This window comes from Stegodyphus dumicola, chromosome 1 (assembly GCF_044657685.1).
Source record: "Stegodyphus dumicola isolate Sdum_Otavi_A_Nest chromosome 1, ASM4465768v1".
Taxonomy (NCBI): Eukaryota; Metazoa; Arthropoda; class Arachnida; order Araneae; family Eresidae; genus Stegodyphus; species Stegodyphus dumicola.
In genome coordinates, this window is record NC_140768.1 from 66982581 (window position 1) to 66999455 (window position 16875).

General features: G+C 29.8%; 1 protein-coding gene across 1 annotated transcript in view; it reads left to right on the plus strand.

Annotated features, from left to right (window-relative positions):
- LOC118189924 (uncharacterized) overlaps window positions 1–16875 on the plus strand; it is a 49627-nt gene that overhangs the window by 18612 nt on the left and 14140 nt on the right. Inside the window, exon 6 of the mRNA XM_035360641.2 lies at window positions 9541–9627. Coding sequence (XP_035216532.2) covers window positions 9541–9627 — 87 coding nt within the window. The remainder of the gene's footprint in view (window positions 1–9540; window positions 9628–16875) is intronic.

A 16875-nucleotide genomic window follows, 5' to 3' on the forward strand; every position in this document is an offset into this window, starting at 1 on the left:
TCTGTCACCTATTCATCTGCCTAAGGAAGAAATCTGACAAAAAGCAAATTTTAATATACATATGATATCTGCTTTATATATATTACTACAGTTAGAAGATCTTCTACTAAGGGCAACTGTAATAAGCTTTCAGTGATTCATTATGAGGATATTTTTATTTTTTCCCAAACTTCCTGAAAAGAAGAAAGTATTACTTTTCTTAAAACATTTTATTTAATACATATTTCATGAAATAGTTTTGGTTTAGAGTATATAAGGTGGATTTATTCTTAATTTTCATACTAAGGACTCTCAGACTAAAGAATCATGAATAAAATAAAATTTATTCAGAGTTTCAGGTGCAATTAAATTTTTATATTATTATAATCAATTAATTAGATAATTAGCTTTCATTTATACTTTTATATTGCAAATATGATCTTGTATCCTGCAAAATGTGTGTATTATGATTATTTTTATGACAGAAATTTTTCTAATGGGCTCTTTGAAATTCTCTAGAATTTTATGTTATGCTACCAAAGTATTTATTATTCATTCAACATGGCAGGTATTGCCATACTATGAGACATAAGATCTTTAATTTATCTTCTGTGTAGCCTTGAAAATAGCTAATTTCCGGAGTGCTACTATTTGACATGGAATTTGATCTTTTAATTTTTCTTTAAAATTATATCCTTAAATGCTTAATCAAATTTAGCAACTGTTAAACAATAAGTGCTTCTTCTTAATTTATAGCTTTATTTTTAATACTGCATCAAATTTACATAATTTCATTACATTTAATTGAAATAATATCCAACTGATCGAGGATATTTAAAAAAATTCTATAATACTTTTATAATGCTATGTGCCATACCTTAGACATAATAATAGTTTAGTTTTTATTTGGTCTTTTTAAAAAATTTAACCAGTATTTATGTATTCACTGATACATATAATTTCTGTAGATGCTAACTTGCCAATAATGCCCCCACTCTTCTTTTTTTTTTTTTTTTGTTGCAGTAATTTCTCAATAACTAACAGATGAAATCTTGCAACCAAGTACAATCAAAACTGTCTTGTGTTAACTGCTGTTTAATCTTCATCTATAATTTGTTTACCCTTTATTGACTTGCTATACCTCTGAGATTACCCTTATTGTTATAATGCTGATATCAAATTATGAAAAAAAACAACATTAGGTTTTTCCCTCCAAAATGATTGCATATTATGAATATTTTAATTCCAAAACATTGAAATTATACATATTTCATGAAATGGTTTTGTGGATGCATAAGATTGATAAAGGCAAATTAACCATCAGAATAAAATAAGGAATGATTTGAGGAAATAAATCACATTTATGCTTATTATTTAGTTTTGCTGTTGGTATTTGTATAGGTTTTACGTGGTTGCTATGTTGAATGAAAGATATATTTAATTGGCAAGTTATTGCCAACAGTTCATGGTATGAGTAACTATACTTCATAATGGCAAAGGATGAAATGAGGGCTATCTGTCTTTATTTAGGATGAGAGTAATGGCTTGTGCTTGCATTGTACTTAAGGAAAACCATGAAAACTTAACACAGCCAGCTTATTCCATTACAACAAAACACAAACATGCCTAGTTATTTTCATGCATTAAACTGCAGAAAAATTATCATTAAAGACATAGTAAGAAATTTAGAACTAATATTTCACAAAGAACAGAAATTGAAATTCATAATTAATAAATTTCAAATAATCATAGAAATGCAATAATAAATTAAAATTATTTTTAAACCAAAACATTTCAAACAAGCAAAACCCCTCTTCAAAAATTATAAAATTAAAAGAAAAATGAACAAAAACAGAAGAGGAATTCAGTCAATCTCAATGTCGCTTCATCAGGGGAGAGGAACCTTGAAATTAATTGAAATCTCTCTTCTACAAAAATCATTGCTTAATTATGAATTTCAATTTCTTATCTTTGTGAAATATTAGTTCTAAATTTCTTACTTTATGTTTTTAATTATATATATACAGTCAAAAGTCATTAATTCGGACGCCGTGGCGCGCAATGAATTGAAGTTGATCTGTCAGCACTATCCTTATCTTCAGGACAGATGTTTTTATTTTATTTGGCTTATAATTCGTTACTAAATGTAGTATTTCATCTCGATGTACTCCATCTTTGATATGATTTAAATCAAATTCCTCGTCATTATAATTTGCTTCCGATAGTGAAGAAAGTGGCACAGAGGTTATTGAAAACGAAAAAAATTTCGATTTTGTGTTTAATAAAGTAAACAAATAAATAATAAGCTTTTTTTTTGTAAATTTTGATATCCTTTAGATCATAATTGTTCTTTATTTCATAAATTATGGTTTCATATTTTTAATTTTATAATTTCTGCATGCCATCTTACCAGATTTAAACTGATGATCTATAATCCGGAAAAATCAATAATCCTGAATCGCTGAAGTCCCGGTGAGTCCGGATTAACCATTTTTGACTGTATATATATTGTAATTTATAGAAAGATTTTCTTCCTTTGAACTCTATAAATCTAATTAATATTCTGCAATTTTTTGAAAAATTATATCTTTACTCAAGGTAGTGTATGGAAGGATAATGAAGTAGTTGCAGAAGGTATTATTGGATCAAAAAAAGGCTGTGACTGGAGAAAGCTTGAGAAACTCTGTTTTTTTTTAATGGTAATAAATGCGTTAATGAATTAGCAGCAAGCAATTTCATTCAAAGGCAAGAAATACTAAATGCAGAATGAGCTGCCACATTGATTGGTTGCTAACTTTACTCATATCTGTAAAATGCTGCCTTTTCTTATTAATATCTTTAGCTTAATGACTGCATGTAAACCAACACTTTGTTGATCTGAAGTTTTAAAATTTACAGCACATGTGAAATTAAATTCTTGGTTACTTAGCCATTTAAGTAATTCAAGGTAAAAATTTTCTATTTGCATGTAGATGATACTGAAAATGAAGGTGTTTGGAAATGTCATGAAGGAAATATTTGCTTATTCTAGTCTTTCATGCCTTTAGAATGTTTTTTAATGAGTTACTTCTCAGTGACAGTTCTCGGTGATAATTTTGTTATGTCATTTTTGTGTATTGATATTTAGAGTGAAAAGAAAAAAAGACCCTTTTCTTTAATTTTGTTTTGCTTTATATCCTGCATTATAATTTTATATAGTTTGTTTATGAGAAAAATTTTAAAAAGTGTTTAAAAAATTAATTAAAAAATTTGTTAGTTGTCATATATCTTCAGGTTTATGCTTATAATCTATTTATCATAAAGTGCTAAATCTTCGAATTAAAAATAATAATAATTGAGGTTTTTGTATTGATCCCAAGTAGCACAGCAACGTTGTTACGACGTTGCAAACTCATCACAGATGTCATTGCAAGTAACGTTGCAATATGTCATCTTTAAGATGCCCAGATGTCTGCGAAACTTCACTGTTTTACAACCATTGCAAAGACGTCTTTGCAGATGAGGTTTTTATCCCATAGATATCATTATTGCGTCTTTCGCAGGTGATATTTTAGTTGTGAAATCATCGTATTACGACATCTTGACGCCTAAATGTTCGTAAAATTCCACCTTTCTGCAACAGTTGTAAAAATGTCGTTATTATGTCTTTGTGTTACATATTGATTCATGCAGAAAAATAAGCTTAATAATTAATGTATTTTTCTCTTTTAAAATTTTGTATTCCTTGTTTTTTTTCTAAAGTTTAAATATTTTATCATTTCCTGAAAACCAGAAGATTATACATTTTTTTCTCCTTAGACTAAATATGCATAGTTAATAATAGCCTAAATTATTTTCAGTACTTTAAACTATATTTTTTAAATAACTTAAATTCTAAGCTATGATTATTTAAGATTTCATCATTTTTCCCCCTTAAGTGAGAGTAATTATGAAAGTGGTTATTATAAAAATATAAAATAATAGTAGGTTTTTAAGTAAATAAAACTCAGACATAAATAAAAGTAAAGCTATATATGTGAGTAAAAAAAAATGAGCGTTTCTGATTATAACAGCATTATCACATTTATTTCTGTTAAATCTCAGACATTGAAAATTGCCCCTGTCATGATAAATTAGGAGGCTTAAGGTAACTTGATCAGCATTTTACCTGAACTTGAGTATAAATTTATTTGCGTTTCATAGCAAAAAATATAACCATTAACTTCTATATCTCCAAGATATGCAAATGAAAGACTGTATAAAGCAGTTAATAAATGTGATAAAAATATTTCATACAAAAGTATACCTATCTAATAATAAAAAAATCTTCCCATATTCGTATCTAAAATGAAATAATAACCTAACAAACAACATACATGACAGCACTATTTAAGAAAAAACATGAACTAGTAGTGTTTGAAAGTATAAATATCAGAAGGAAGGTAACAGAACTAAAATTTTCAATTAATAAAAAATTATTTGTGTTTTTTAAATATTAAGCAATTAAAAGTACAATAATTATGGATTGCAGTATTTACTACTAATGCTGATGTTTCTTAACACTATTTCTTTTGATCATATGTTAATGTATTTACTTATTTTTAGTTTCTGCATTTTAGAAAATTGGTAGATTACAATGATTATTTCATGCGATTTTTATAATCAATAACTTTCCTTTTGTTACTGTACAGAAATAATCTTAATAATATAGTATACGATAGTAAGCTAAGTATGTTAAATAGCACACGATGAAACTTTTTGTTTCTATCTATTATGAATTTCTTTGTTATTACAAGCACATAAAAAGTAAGCGAAGAAAATAGAATATACTTGAATTTAATTAAAAAATAAAACCTAATTTCTAACATTCATTTATTGAGATAAATAAAACCTAATTTCCAACAATCATTTATTGAGATAACTACTAAACATTCATAACAGCAATAGAAAATACTTAAATTTAATAAAAAATAAAACCTCATTTCCAACATTCATTTATTGAGATAATCTAATAAACATACAAAAATGGCAATGTTTTTAAAAAGCGCAAATTACACAGTGTTTGGAAGAATAGATACCAAACAAAAAGTAATAAAACTGCAATTTGCAATTAATAAAAAATTTGTCTTTTTTAATATTACACAATTAAATATCACATAATTATAGATTACAATATTTTATAGAAATGCTAATATTTCTTTAACACTATTTTTTCGATCATACATTTCATACACTGTTTAAAATCATTAACCTTTTCTGTATACTATACAAAAGACAACATAGTATAGAATGTGCATTATTATTAATTTTAATGTATTGCTTCTTGCTGTTACATATATCTAATTCAGCTTCAGCTGTCATATTAAGTACTGGTACCAGTCCAATAATTTCTTTGTATTTTGAAAATAATGAACATACCATAACAGCTTGAATTGTTTTTGCTTCTGCACTAATTGCATTTTCAGCAAAACCGGAAAGTGCCGTACCGTTGTATGTTATTTTTGGTTTCAGATGAATTAATTCTGAAAACAAACCTTTCAATATCAACACAACAATCCATTAATATGCATGATATATGATATAGCTCTTAGGACGTTATAACCGAGGCACAAACCACTACTTTAACTTTTAATCACCCGCAACACATAAAACACCAAAACAGAACACAATTTCATGAACACTATATTCCCGATTAGCATTGTAGCTCGGTGGATTAAATATTTTTTAAATGATGTATCCAAAATTTTGGTGTCTTCTTGTAGAGCACATATTCACAAACAGAGTAAGCAAAAATTCCACATTCTCACGTTGATTTTTTCCTCAATTCAGAGGCTTCCAAACAGGAGCTCGCAGCAATGCAAATTCACTCGCTGAAGGCAGTTGAAGTAGATAGGGAGAGAACAATGAGAAGATTCACAGTGCCTTCTTTGATTGACAGTGCATTATATTTACTTTTAATATAAGCAATATTATTTATATCAGTCATTGCTTGATTCAATTTCATGCATGAAGTCTGTCTTTTCAAATGCTTTACAGATTGCAGCTTTTTACCAAATTACTTTAAAGAACTGCTGGAATCTTTCTGTTCCGTTTACCGCTGTTCGCCACTCTCAGCTAGAAAGTCTAGCTTTCAAGTAACTGCAGTTCAATTCTTCGAACTTTGAATTTGGCAGCTAGCCAAAGCACGCAAAACATCGAGACTTTTGTTTATATAAGCATCCAGTAAAGTAAATAATGTACATGGAATGTCACTGGTTGAAGAGCAATGTATAGTTTCTCAGATTTTTATGCCAACATTTATTAGTAATTTATCAAATCCATTAATTTTGTTATTTTCCATGAAAAGTGTTAGTATTTCTTTCTCTTTTTCCATTAATTTTTCCGTTCTGTCACCATATTAATTCAAATAAATTCGTGCTTACTTCAAAAATAATAAATAAAGTCATATTTCAGTAGTGAAGTAATTGCTAACATGTGATTTGCATTGATTTCGGAAACATGATTTTTAAAAATATATAAAAATCATAACTTAATAACTTACTTTATAGGTTAATTTCATTTTTAAATATTTTGCTATAATATTTATAAAAAAAATTTTAAGTATTAATTATTTTAGCAAAATTTTAAACAATAATTTAGCATGCATTTTTAGTACTAATTAAATTTAATTATTCAAAAGTACTTAAATTAAATTTATATTTCATTAGATGAATCTACCTTAAATTAATATATTTAAATGAAATAAAGTAATGAAACATTGCAAAGCAAATCTTATGTGAACTTTGGATTCTTGAAAGGGCAGATTTAGCCTCTTTTCATTCTAAAAATAACGCTGATGATTTATGAGAAAATTGCTAAAATGACCACGTCTAAAAGCGGTCATATTATGACGTTTCAGCGATGTCGTCAAATTGCCAGGATGCAATAGCAAATATTTTGCGGCATCGCAATGTTGTAAAGATGTCGTAGAAGCTACCACGACTACTTTGCAACTTCTCGGACCAGTTTGCAACATCGTGTGCTACTTGGGATATACTTATGTACTGAAGCAAAATGTGTAATTAAACTTTTCTGAAATATAACTGTTGCTTGTTCATCACTGTTTAGCAAGTAACTTACCAAACAAAATAATTAGAATTTTAAAATGTTGGGAGTAATTCCTTGGGAAGCATTTTAAACTAATATATGGTCCTGTTATTAAACTCATTATTTATTCCTCCATTAAAAAGGAGGAATATGGTATCCTTACAAAAACTGATAGTTATTTTATTTTGCTATTGTTCTGTTTTCATTTTGTAATTTATTTATTTCTCTGATGTCCTTTCTGTGGCAATTTTTAAAAGGAAACCATATATGGTATGGAAAATGAAAGTTTTTATGCAGGATATGGTTGAGTTCATTAACAGTTTTGTGTGTATCCATATTTGATCAGTTTCTTTGTTTTCCCGTATTAATATTATTTTAGAAGCTTTTTTATGACCTGTTAGTTAGCATTTGATTTTCAGAGCTTCCTCCACCCTAAACTGAATGAAGAATATTTGAAAATTTCTTGCATTAATTATTTTATTGCTATCATTTTTCAAATAACATTTTTTAGTTCTAATTTTTAAATATAAACTAAAAAAGATTACGAAGTTCTATGCCATTTAAAAGCTGTATCTGAAATTGAGATATATTTTATGTTAAGACAAAAATCAGTTTTCTCTTGTGTTATTAACAGTTAAACATAAGTTGATTCCCATCTCAGTTAAAATGACATTTATGAAATATATTTTTATCGCATTAAACCATTTCCAAAATCCAATGATTTCAATGGCAGCTGCATATCAGCTTGGTATACATCTCAAACTAGAACATTCCACATAGAAACATTGTTGATTTTACTCCAACTAATATATATTTTATATCCCTGACACAAACCTGGTGATTATATTTATTATATGTAGCTTTCATGATTGCATGTTTATCAGCACATTACAACTTGAGTGACTCACACAGTGATGCCTAAATAATTTTTTTTATGTTACTAATTGAATAACAAAGAGTATGATAACCTTTTCTGTTGACATTAACCCTCTGGCTGATCATTCAGCAATTTCCACGGGCAACTCAAATGTAGCAAAATTTGCTCATCCCGTGATTTCCCCAGGCATATATTTTTCTTCCTTTATTGAGGAGCGCATCCCGTTTTTTTCCCGTTTAACCATTGAAATAAACAGTATTAGGCGTTTAGTTTACGTTTTGGCCAACAGATATTGTTAGTAGTCCGCTAAATTGTGGCATTTGAAGGCACATGGTATTAGTGCTCAAACTTCACTTTTTGTCGCTTTTTTCTTACAGAAATGGCTGCTAGAAAACGTTCAGCGATTATCTGGATTATTTAATTAAATTATTGAATTATTAATTAGATTTATTGAGTCTGGTGCAAAGACTGTGAAGTTTGACTTTGCCTTGAACCGTGTTTTGAACTCTATCATACTAAACTGTATTTCTAAGGTATTTTTCCCTCAGTGCTTTATATTTTCTTAAATTTTATACATTTTACTTTTTTATATTATGCAATAAAGAGAATTCGACTGAAATTTATTTTAAAATTAATTCGACTGAAATTTATTTTAAAAAAAGAATTTTTGGTGATAACATCTGATTTTCGTTTTTTTCCTGGTTTTGGATCTGGAACATCTGATTTTGGTTTAGTTTCTCATGATGCAAAAAATAAAAAAAATAATGATATGCAGCTGTGGAGTCAAATTTTTGGAACCGATTTCGGTCCACAAATTGAGCAGTCAGAGTGTTAATTACACTTGGTGTGATTACAGATTTAAGTTAAATGTGCTAAAAAATGATGATGAGGAAAATTTAACAAAAATATCTTTCCATATGCTAAAAATAGATTTTGTTAATGATATTCATAAGCCAAAAGATTAAATTTAGTGCTGTTTGAATTAAGAATAACTGATTTGTTATTCACATAAAGCCAGAGCTTTTATGGCTGCACAGGGTGGCAGAATTTAAGGAAGACAAGATTTTTGGAACTTAGAGAAGCACCGAGGATCAAAATTAAGGGAATGACAAAATTTTTAGAATTTAGGGAAAGCACTAGAACCCAAAATTTAAGGGTGACAAAAATAACTTAGGAAAGCACTTGGTACAGAATTTAGGACACACAGAGACTGCATCAGGTGGTAAGATATCTAACGCCGGCCCTCGATAAGCGTTAAGTAGATGTGGGACTTTATTTTTTCAGGACTCTGATAAGCCTAAAGCATGTGCAAGTATAATAAATAACTAAAATAATACAATTCAGGCTTAATTGTCTCAGTGCGTGAGGGTTCTTATAACACGTGTGAGAAAGGTCTTGAATTTAACACAGTATGAATGTTAAAAAATATTTATGATTAATTGTTCTGTATTGTTTATTTTGCTTTGATGATATTATTTATTTTTGAATATCAAGATTTTAAACCATAATAAAATTGCATAAGTATTCTCTTTCTATATTAAAATTCTTTATACATTGCTCTATTCATTCGTCTGCAGTAAATTGAAGTGAAATTAGTTGGATCTATGTTCTTTTTTTAGGTTATACGTGTACAAAGCCAGACTGTGATAAAACATTTTTAAAATGGAGTCAATTAGTAAAGCACAATGTAATCAGTCATCCTAAAGGTATTGTTAAGTTATTGATTCACTGAAATTTTATGTTGATGTATGGAATAATTTATTTAGTTTCTTTCAACTTTGATTTGCTTTACATATATTTTATCACATATTTAAATAATTACAATTGGGTGCATGGTTTTTTAATTACTAAGCTGCTGATATGTATTTTCCTTTTGAATTTTGATCCTTTGCATCAGTAAGTAAACCTAAGATATATTAGGTAATGTGTAAAATGCTTTCTTAAACAAATTATTCATACATTTTTGAACACCTGAGCTATATAAATGCTAATAATTATTTTCCTATTTATTCTATGAGATACACTGATAAGCAAAAAAAAACCTGTGTGCTTACTAGTAAAGGCCTTCAGACGCTGGGCATTTTGAAAACAGGAGGGGGAAAAAAAAAAAAAGGTTTCATTAACACTGAAATATTTTTAGCTGGTATCCATATACTTCTTTGGGTAAATTTTTTAATCTTCAACAATTTCAGCTGAGACTGCTTTGGATTCTCTGTTATGCTATGATATAACGTTCTGTAATGTAATTTAAACTTATATAACCCTTCAGTGAAAACACAGTTGCCTTTTGCATCCACTCATGATGTTATTTCTTGTGTCTTTTCCATTAGTATAGGCTCATCTGTTAGAATACTTAAAACACTGCACTGAGTGAAAAATTTCAGCAAAATATATTTTGAAAGTCCAGCTTTGAATACACAACTTCGTTGTTCAAATTGTTGTTGTTTTTTTAATTTCCTTCTTTTACAAATATTTATTTTCAGTGTTAAAGCAAGAATATTAATTTTATTTTCCCTACAGTTACATTTCCATAAATTTTGTGTTGTCAAATTCTCTTCTTAAAATTTCACTTTAAGAGAATTTGGAGGGAGGCTTTGAAGGAGACAGCTTTACGTTTTCTAGATATTTTAGTTCAAATTGAATTTAAAGTAAAGCTCTGAAAACAAATAGTTGAGTTAAGACCTTTTTGCCAAATGATAGAGGTATCTCCTGAACCCAGTGATAATCCCAAACTCTTCTGGTCAAAGGATCCAGTGTTTATTTTATTCCACCTAGTGATTCAATCTTAAAATTGAATGCACAAGATCTAAATCATATAATGTTGTCAGCTTAAAGACCATTAATTGCTATGCTAAAGAGTGTGTTTTTTTTACTTATTTGTAGTACAATGAGGATCAACTAGTTATTTGAAATATTCTTTGTAAGAGGATTAATATAAAAATTTATACTTCATGTATTTTTAGTATTTTGTGGCTATGGTCAAAACTGTCAAACTCTTGAAGGTTAGTTTATTTTGTTAAATACTTAATTTGATACAATGTGCTACATAAAAGGTATATCATCGGTATATGGGGTCAATAGCCAAATATGCATTGGTATTTGATCAGCATAATCAACTGATTAAAAAATTGTAAGTAGAACTGATAATTAATTGTATACTGATATTAACTTACATCAAGGAAGAAATCATAAGGGGGAAAAATTACTAAAATTGTCATGAAAGGAAAGTTGATTGCATTGAAAGAGATGTTCAAGTACATGTATTATTCAAAACACATGTTTAAGCTAAATTTTGGAATTTAAAAGCCTTCCAAGCGAAATATTCCAAAAAAAAAAAAAAAAAAAAAAAATTGTTACTGAAACAGCATCATTGACTTTTCCTACCTACTTACTGAAAACAGGCTTTAGTCAAGGAAGTAATTTACAATAGAAAACAAGTTGAATATTTTTGAATCAGGTGATTTAAGAATTAAGTTAAGCAATTTTTTTGCTAGATACTTTTGTTTCAATATATTGAGTGCAACCATCACATTAATTAAAATTGAACTTTTTTTCAAAATAGAATCTGTGATTTTCTTTCAAAAAACTTGTTGATATTTGTGAAATTAAAAATAATAAAACACAAATCTAATAAACTATTTGTTTCAAAACTTTTGTTCATACTTTTAGTCCAATTTTTAAGTTCTGTGCGATTACGTGTATTATGTTTATGTTGTATATTACAGAGAAGTGTCACGCAACCGGTATAGTGGTTAACATCGCTGACTGCCATGCCAAAGGGCCAAGGTTCAAATCCCTGATGAGAAGACATGGATATTTGTAAATGTATAGTGTCCACACGACATGGGGGCACTCTAAATATGCGGCAAGCCGAAAGTCCTCACGAGAGGTTCATGTTTAGGGAAAGACGGGGGTAGGAGACCCTCAGACCCATCCCTGGGGTGCTCTCCATTAAAACTGGGGGCAGAACTGAGCTAAATCACACTGTCACTTGTAAGGTGCTCAAGGCACTCCTTGCCATGAGGAATTTCATGGGCTTGGGCTGACTATAGGTTAAACAAGTGAGCATTAGTCAACAACAACAACAAAATTATTTAGAAAACTATAAGGAAGTTGATGAAGAAAATTATTCTTTTAAAGGGGTCAGGGGAAGAAAAAGATTAGGAATTCCTGTTCTAGAATATTAATTCAGGAACTCACACCGGTATTAAAAAAAGTTACATCATTCAGACTCTCTACCGTTACTTCTTCCATATTCTATTTTGAACTTAATAATTTACTATTTATTTTGAATTTTATTTTAACCCTGCAATGGAGGAGTCAGTGTACAGAGTACACCAATGCCATCTTTTGGGCTGTAATTTTTAGACAACCCCTTGAGCTCCCTCCCTTCCTGTACCCTCCTAGGAACATTCCATGAGTGCAATGCATCTGGTATTTCTGGTCAGTCTGGTTTTCACCTTCCTTTTGAAAGCAGTTATTGTGACCATGTCGCGTAGATGAATGCAGTACGCCGCACCTCCAAGTATGTACAGAAAGAATATTGTACCTCCTGAAGATTATTTGCGCATTTTAGAAGAAGTCTTGGTTGATGAAGACTCCGACAATTTGAATAACGCATCTGATGTTGATGAACCAGAAGCATTGAACATTCTGATCATAAAAGTGACTCAGAAATTGAGAGAAATGTTTCTAAACATCCTCATTTTCCTTCCTGAAATGATGTTTCCCGAACAAATGACGATTTTAGTGATGTTGGAAATGACATAAGAGATTTAAAATATGAGGACTTTTTTGATAAACAATTTTAAAAAAGAAGGAAGTTGGAGGAAAGTTTCTGAAAGAAGAAAAGGAAACATATAAATGGAATAAAGTTTCATTTAAGAGTAAATTCTCCAGAACGCCTCGAAAAAATTTAATGAAAAAAAATATTCTGCTTTCCAGAAAATCATAAATAAAAATATGATTGATGCTATCATACAATGTGCAAATATTTACCTCAAATGTAACAGGACTGCAGATGATCTCTAAAACATCTCAAAGACAAGCATGTATGATACTAATAGAGTGGCCTGTTAAATATTGGCCTGTTTAGGGATTTTATTCTTATTAGAGTGCAAAAAAATGTCAAAATTCAATTTGAAGGAAGCATGGGCAAAAGACGGTACTGGAATTGAAATTTTGCAAGGGGTCATGGGTCTCAAGCGATTCAGAAACCTGTGTGATGCTATTAGATTCGACAATAAAGGGACAAGGTATATGCGAAGAAAAACTAATAACCTTGCTGCACTAAGAGAAATTTTTTAATCTTTCAATCAGAACTGTCAAAACTTTTATACACCAGGTGACAAACTCACAATTGATGATAAGTTGGAACCTGTTCGCAGGAGATGCTCTTTTCTTCAATTCATCCCCAACAAGCCCACAAAGTACGGTCTGAAAATTTTTGTAGTTGTTGACTCATGAACGTTTTATACATTGAAGCTTAAAATGTGTTGTGGCAATCAACCTGCAGGACCTTACAAGGCTTCTAATTCAAGTATTGACATTGTCAAAAGGCTAATTGATGTGTACAAAGGTTCAAACCATAACCTGATGACCGATAATTGGTATACAAGCTACCTGCTAGCTCAATATCTTCTTACCAATATAACACTTGTGGGCACTCTGAGAAAAAATAAAAAGGACATTCCAAAGTGAATTCCAGCCATCAAAAACAAGATAAGTTGGCAATTCACTGTTTGGTTTTCAAAAGGATATGACAATTGTTTCGTATGCAATGAAAAGAAATAAGTGTGTAATACTGCTCATTACTTTACAGGATGATGACAAAATTGACCAAGAAACGAATAAACCTCAAATAATCCTACATTATAACAAATGTAAAGGCGAAGTTGACACTGTAGACCAACTTTGTAGTAATTTCACTGTCGCCCAAAAAACCAAAAGGTGGACAATGGCAATATTTTTTGCACTGCTAAACATAGCGGGCATAAATTCGCAAGTGCTCTTGAACTTCACCAAACCTTAATGCAACCATCAAGTTTAGAAGATATTTTTTTGAAAAATCTAGCTACATCTTTGATGAAACCACATCTTCAGAATTGTCTAAAAATGTCATTTCTCCTGTTGCATTCCAAAGCTATTATTGGAAGGCTGGTAACAACAGAAGTGGATAAGATGGCTGAAAAGGACGTTGCACTGACTGTGGTAGAATGAAGAATAATTACACTACCATAAAATGTTCTGAGTATTCTAAGTTTACCTGCAAAAATCACCTGGGCAAGACAGTACAACTTTGCAAACCCTGCTGCAGTGAATAGGGACAATCTGAAGAGGATTATAGTATAGTAGCAAAAGGTTTTTAATTTTTTTCATTTGTGAAATTTATTACTTACCGAACTTTTCTTTATGGAATATTTATAATTTGTAAATTTGATTTATGATCTTATAATTTTCATTATAATTTTCATTCAGAAAATATTATAGAATACTGTATAACTTTAAATTACATTTCCACTGCATTTCATTTTTTGACTTTATTAAAAATTCAAAATTTCCATCTTTAACCTTTTTTTTCTGTTATTCTTTTTCTTATATCCTTTTTACTATGACGAATCACCTTATTCTTGCAATGTATAAGATTAAATAGTTTCAAACATGAAGCAGAGGCTCGAAAAATGACCTGGCTTACTTCATATGCCGCCCCTCTAAAGTTGTACCATACGCCAGCCCCTCCAGCTGAGGGTTAATTATTCAATAAAGCTCTTAAATTCATTAAGTAATAAAACGAGTGTGATTCACTTATCATTGAATGATTTAATTTTGATTCATAAAATGCTAAAATTTTATTGAGTTTGTATACTTTTAATATGGCAAGTTTTGTATTTTAAGAAACTGAATCTTTTTAATTATTTAGTCACATTTTTTAAAAATGTTATTATCAAATTAACTTTCTCAGAAAATTCTATTCAATTGAAAGTAAAAGTAGCCAACGATAATATGGCTAACGTAAAAGTTTACTTTTACAAACATATAAAAGAATATGTTAAAAATTTAATTGATATTTCTTATATTTCAAGGGCAAGGTCGACTCAGTCTTTTATCTCTTGATTTCCATCACTTGGCTCAATAAAATGAGTACCAAGTTTGCTTGACTAAACACTGGGGGTCCTGCGACAAGCTGACCACTTGTTCAGGGCATATGCCATATGCCATATTATGGTCACACTATTATGGTATGACCATATTATGGTCACACAATCCAGGGCCACAGTCAAGAAAGCAGATTTCGGTCAGTGCAGGCCTTGGCCCACTAGCGCTGTTATGCCACTGAGTTTTTAATCATACTTTATAAAACATGCAAAAAAAATTAACTGTTTCCAGCCAACATTCATGTTATAAATTATTAAAAAAGTTATTTTTCTTTTCTTTTTTCATCAATCTTATAGAGTTTTAAATCAGTTTTTCATGACAAAAAGTTTGGCTGCAGTTGTTCAGCATTTTAGTATTTTAAAGCAGAGGCTTAATTGTGGCAACATCTATCAGTTGAATGATGTGATTCCGTAGTTTCGCATTGAAGGAGAGAACTTGAGTCTATTGAGGAGTGAAATATTTTTCTTACCTTGTCACTAAAGAGCTCTTTGATGGCAAATTCAAGTAATTCTTTCAAATTTGCTAGTGCTGGGTGGCTCTGCAGACGCTGTAATATAAATTAGCTAAAATATTTGGAAATTTTTAAAATTATAAAGACACTTAAATATTTTGTTGTGCATTGTTAAGTAATGTATTGTGATGATCGGTGTCTCTTTTACTAAGCAAGCTATAGCAGTTGCAACAGGCAAGCTTTTGTTGTACTTCATGCTGATTATGATTTTAGTTCCCATTTTAATCTATGCAAAGCTTAAATAAAATTCTGCTAATCTTCTTTAAAATATGTGGGACAATTATAAGTGTAAATTATATATGTTTAACTTTTTTTAATTTAATGATAAATTTTATAAAGCTGGTTTATTCTCGAATTTGCCTTTGTAATTATATTAAATGCTATACATTATGTTTAATAATAATACATCCTACTAACAGATCTGTTTTATTCTTCAAATAGTATTTACAAAGATAAAGTGCAAGCATGGATAATTGCTTTAATTTATTCAATTTTGATTTGCTGATAAGTCCAACCCCCCCTTTTTTTTAGATAGACCATAAAAGTACTTAATTTCCATGTGCAAAAATGGTTTACAAGCCCAGTTGAGTAGAGCTTCTGGCAGCGTCACTAGCAATTATGTACTATCACCAGCTCTGCCAAATTTTGTTCTAGCTTTGAGCCATTTTCCAACCTGATGTTAAGAGCATGTCATTAATTATTTAAGTAGACTATTTTTTTATGTGTAGACTCAAATATTTTCCCCCTAATGACAGGTCAAATACAAAAGTACAAACAAACAATAAAAGATATACGTAAAAGTGACTAAAGTCATTGTCTCAAAAATTCTCTAGCATTTCAGAGTTGCCAAGAAGTGATGTGCATTGACATTGCTCTCTGTTCATTGGGTCTGCTGAATTACAGAGTGGGCAGTCAGGATTTGAAAAGATTCCAATGAGATGGGGGTGCTCTGCCAAGCAGTCATGTCTAGTCAGGAGCTGGAATTGGGCAACAGCTTCTCACCATGGATTGCTGGGGATTGCCTAGAGATCTTCAGTTCTGCAACACTTTAACTTTATTCTGAGTTTGCAATTTATAACTTTTTTCCATTATTTGCTTGATATAAAGCAAGATAATAAAGGAAATAATAAAATAAGTATTAAAAAGGAAAGATGATGTCAAAAATTGCATTTGTTGTAGTCTAAAGCTGCTTTTTTAGTGGCAGTTGGCCTGCTCATTCTCAAAAATACCTCAGTGATCATGTATCTGCTTAAAGACCATGTTTCCTTTTTAAAGCCTATTCCCATAA